General features: G+C 49.5%; 1 protein-coding gene across 1 annotated transcript in view; it reads right to left on the reverse strand.

Annotated features, from left to right (window-relative positions):
• The window catches only part of LOC123119083 (probable periplasmic serine endoprotease DegP-like), a gene marked incomplete in the record, with an annotated part of 16,497 nt that extends 16,192 nt beyond the window's left edge, over window positions 1-305 (reverse strand). Inside the window, 1 exon segment of the mRNA XM_044538754.1 lies at window positions 1-305. Within this exon segment, the coding sequence (XP_044394689.1) occupies window positions 1-191 (191 nt within the window).
• Between the last annotated feature and the right edge of the window lie 3,170 nt (window positions 306-3,475).

A 3,475-nucleotide genomic window follows, 5' to 3' on the forward strand; every position in this document is an offset into this window, starting at 1 on the left:
GCTCCGGATTGGGCTTCGTCCGGCTCGAAGATCGCGAACAGTATCTCTGGGTGGGAATGGGAACTCCCAACAGCTAGGTCGCCGGGAGATCTAGGGCTCGTCGAGCGATCCACTGCCAGGCTTCGCTTCTTCGCCCTTGCTCCCCGCTCCGTCTCCAGCTCGTCGCCGCGGACCCTGACGGCCCTCGACATCTTTCCCACCTCGTGCGCCGCCGCCGCCTCTGCACGGGAGAGGGAGGAAGACGGCTTGGGGATCGATGGACTCGCGTCAGCGTCCAGGGGCCCGAGTGTGTGTTTCCCCCTTCTTTTTTTTTACAAAACGCACTATTTTATCTTTATTACCCATGGCTATAATACGCTTTAGAGTGGGCGTTTCGGTGCCCAGACTCATCTGCACCCGGTTAGAAAAAAATTCGTAAAAAATTTCAAAACAAATTCAAAAAATTCTAAAAAAATTGTACGGTAGACAATTTGATGCGTGAGGCCCGCTCCAAATTTCAATTCATTTGGACATCTGAGCAGCTCTCAGAAAAAAAGACAAATCATGCCAAAACAGAACATGAACAGTAAACATTTTTACAGACCCCCAATTTGTCTTTTTTGCTGAGAGCTCATCAGATGTCCAAATGGCTTGAAAATTGGAGCGGACCTCACGCATCAAATTGTCTAATGCACAAAAAAAAATAGAATTTTTTGAATTTGCCTAGTATTTGTTTTGATTTGTTTCGTCAGCGCGGGTGCAGATGAGCTCAGGTGCAGAAATGGATTTTCGTACGCTTTATCTTTATCTTCTTTAAAAAAGGCTATTGTTTCTGCCCGCTCATCGTCGTAATACGCTTCTACCCATGGCTATAATACGCTTTTACGTTTATGTTTTGAAATTAACCGATGTGGTACTATTTTTTTTTTTTGAGTTGATCAGGTGTGGTACTAATGGAACCGTTCGTTTTTGCCTCCGTGGTAGCACGATGGCAGACTTGGGCCTGCTTTAGTCCAGCCCATCCACGTGGAACTTTTTTTTATAAGTAATAAAAACTGGTACGCCGGTAAGGTTGGATCTCCCGAGAGGATTATATTCGTTCGTCGTTGTTGTAGTTCGTCCTGTTAGGTTGATCTCTCTCCCGTTCGAACCCAACGGGTCGAACGGGCCCCTGACTCGCGCCCTGATCGGGGACGTCCAACCAAACCATGGTTGGTGGGCCTTTGTCGCCAGCGCAATATAAAGAGGTGGGGTGCCGGGGCACGCATCACGAGGTTGACCGTGCACCACAACATCACCAACACACCAATCCGATCTAGGGTTGCGCTAGGCCGACGGGAAGCTCCACCATCGCCGTCATCCACTCTCTGCCATCACCAGCCACCGTCACCATGGCCGGCATCGGGAGTTCCTCATCTGCACAAGGAGAAGGTAGGTTCACCGGATGATCTGGCCTAACCGATCCAAAGCTATCTATCAATGGTATCAGACAGGTTTTGGCTTAGATTTTCGGTAGAAAGCAATCAAAGAAAAGTTTTTCCCCTCCCTAAAGAACCCTAGCAGGACAGAGTAAAGAAAACCCCTAAAGTTCACCGGAGTATGGCCTCGGGCCTCGCCGGCAAAGAGTGCCGCCGCAAGGCCGCGCCGTCCCTCTCGATTCAGATGTGCATCGGCAAGCCGAGGCATCCGAAAGAAGGACACCGCCCTGCAAAGGGCAAAGGGGGCACCGCAGCCACGCCGTTCAACGGCGGCGCGCTTCTGCTAAGGGAAACACGTCACCAGCGAAGGGGGGGCAACGGCGCCACAGATCGTCGTCGTCCATCAGGCGCAGAGGGGAAGAGGAGGCTCTCCAGTCTCTCTCTCTCTCTCTCTCTCTCTCTCTCTCTTTGTTGCAGTAGAGATGGAGAAAGAAAAAGAGGGAAGGGAAAGAGAAGGCGGCTCGCTCGGCGCGGTGGCTCGACGCCGTCGCCGGCGGCCGATGGGGATCTCACCCGCAGCTACTCAGCCGTGTCTCCCTCTCTGCCACTAGCTCGCGGTGGATGGGGAGAACAGGAAAGGGAAGGAGAGAAAGGAGGCGCTGCCGCGGCGCGGTAGATTCGCGGCCGTCACCGGCGGCCGGGGAGGGCGGCCCCCATGGCTCCGCCATCGAGAGAGAGGCGACAGAGAGACGAGCGGAGCGAACAAGGCGAGCGGCGCGAGCGATGGGGGAATGGGCTAGGTTTCTTCCCCCCGACGGGGGCTGCCCGTTTTGTTCCGCCAATCGGCGCGCGTGGCCGTTCGATAGGAATCGACGGCTGAGATCCAAACCCTAGCGCGTCGCTGGGCTTCTAGGCCGAAAGTGGACGATGCCGGCGGGAGCGGCACGCGCACAGGCACTGGGCCGAGGCCACAGCCGTGAACGGCGCGCAGGCCAGGCCGTGGGCCAGCTTTTGACGCTGCGGGCCGCGCGCGCTGGGCTCCGCTGCAGCCAATTCTGTTTTTTCAGAGAATAGAAAGTTTTCAGAAAAGAAATGTTCATGAATATTTATAAAGAAAATAATAAAGTTCGTGATTTTTTATTCGGTCAAAGAAAAGTTTATGTAAATAATAAAAAGTTCATGAATTTCTATTCATGTTTTTCCGCTGCGTAAATAATTAATAGTGCTCTTTTACAAATAAAATGAAAGTTTAGATAGAATTAAATTTTTTAAGAGCATGTTAAAGTGACGAATATGATTATGTTATTTTTATGACCAATGTTGTTAATAACATGATCATGTTTTATTATTGGAATTTAAGGTGCATTTATTTCTAATATGTTGCCCAACGGTAATATAGATTTAATTACATAGACAATTGTATGTTCAATTTGACCAACGTTAGATTAATGCATATGATTGTTATACTGATGTCACTTAAATTGTGATTTCAGGAGGCTTTCACTTGATGAGTTGCCTAAAAGATGTTCCGACACTCAGAGGTGACAATCACACTGAGTGGAGGAAGAAAGTTGACTTGGCATTTGTCCTTGCTGACCTGGACTGGTTGTGGATGAACCACAGCCGGTCAGACCTACAAAGCCAGTAAGAGAGGCCACTGATGATGATGCTGCGTGGGCTAAAAAGAGGGGGGATTATGCTCCTTTGGAGATGTCATACATCATAGAAAACCAAAAGTGGGTCAATGCAAACAAAAAGTGCATGGCATTTATAAAGAATACAATTGAGAGCACCATTATGGGCTCCATTGCAGAGTGCACTTCCACAGGGGAGTTGCTTACAAAGATAAAGAGCCAGTTCACTAGCTCTTCAAAGATATATGTCATCCAGGTGTTAGAGCAACTGGTGACAGAACGCTACATAGGTGATAGTCATGGAATAAGAGAGCACATCCTCAGGATGAGCAATATGGCAGCAAAGCTAAAGCCCATAGATGAGGATCTGAAGATCAAACCAAAGCTCTTGGTCCACCTGGTCGTGGCTTCACTGCCAAAGGAGTTTGAAACTTTCGTTGTAAA

The sequence above is a fragment of the Triticum aestivum genome, chromosome 5D, assembly GCF_018294505.1.
Source record: "Triticum aestivum cultivar Chinese Spring chromosome 5D, IWGSC CS RefSeq v2.1, whole genome shotgun sequence".
Taxonomy (NCBI): domain Eukaryota; kingdom Viridiplantae; phylum Streptophyta; class Magnoliopsida; order Poales; family Poaceae; genus Triticum; species Triticum aestivum.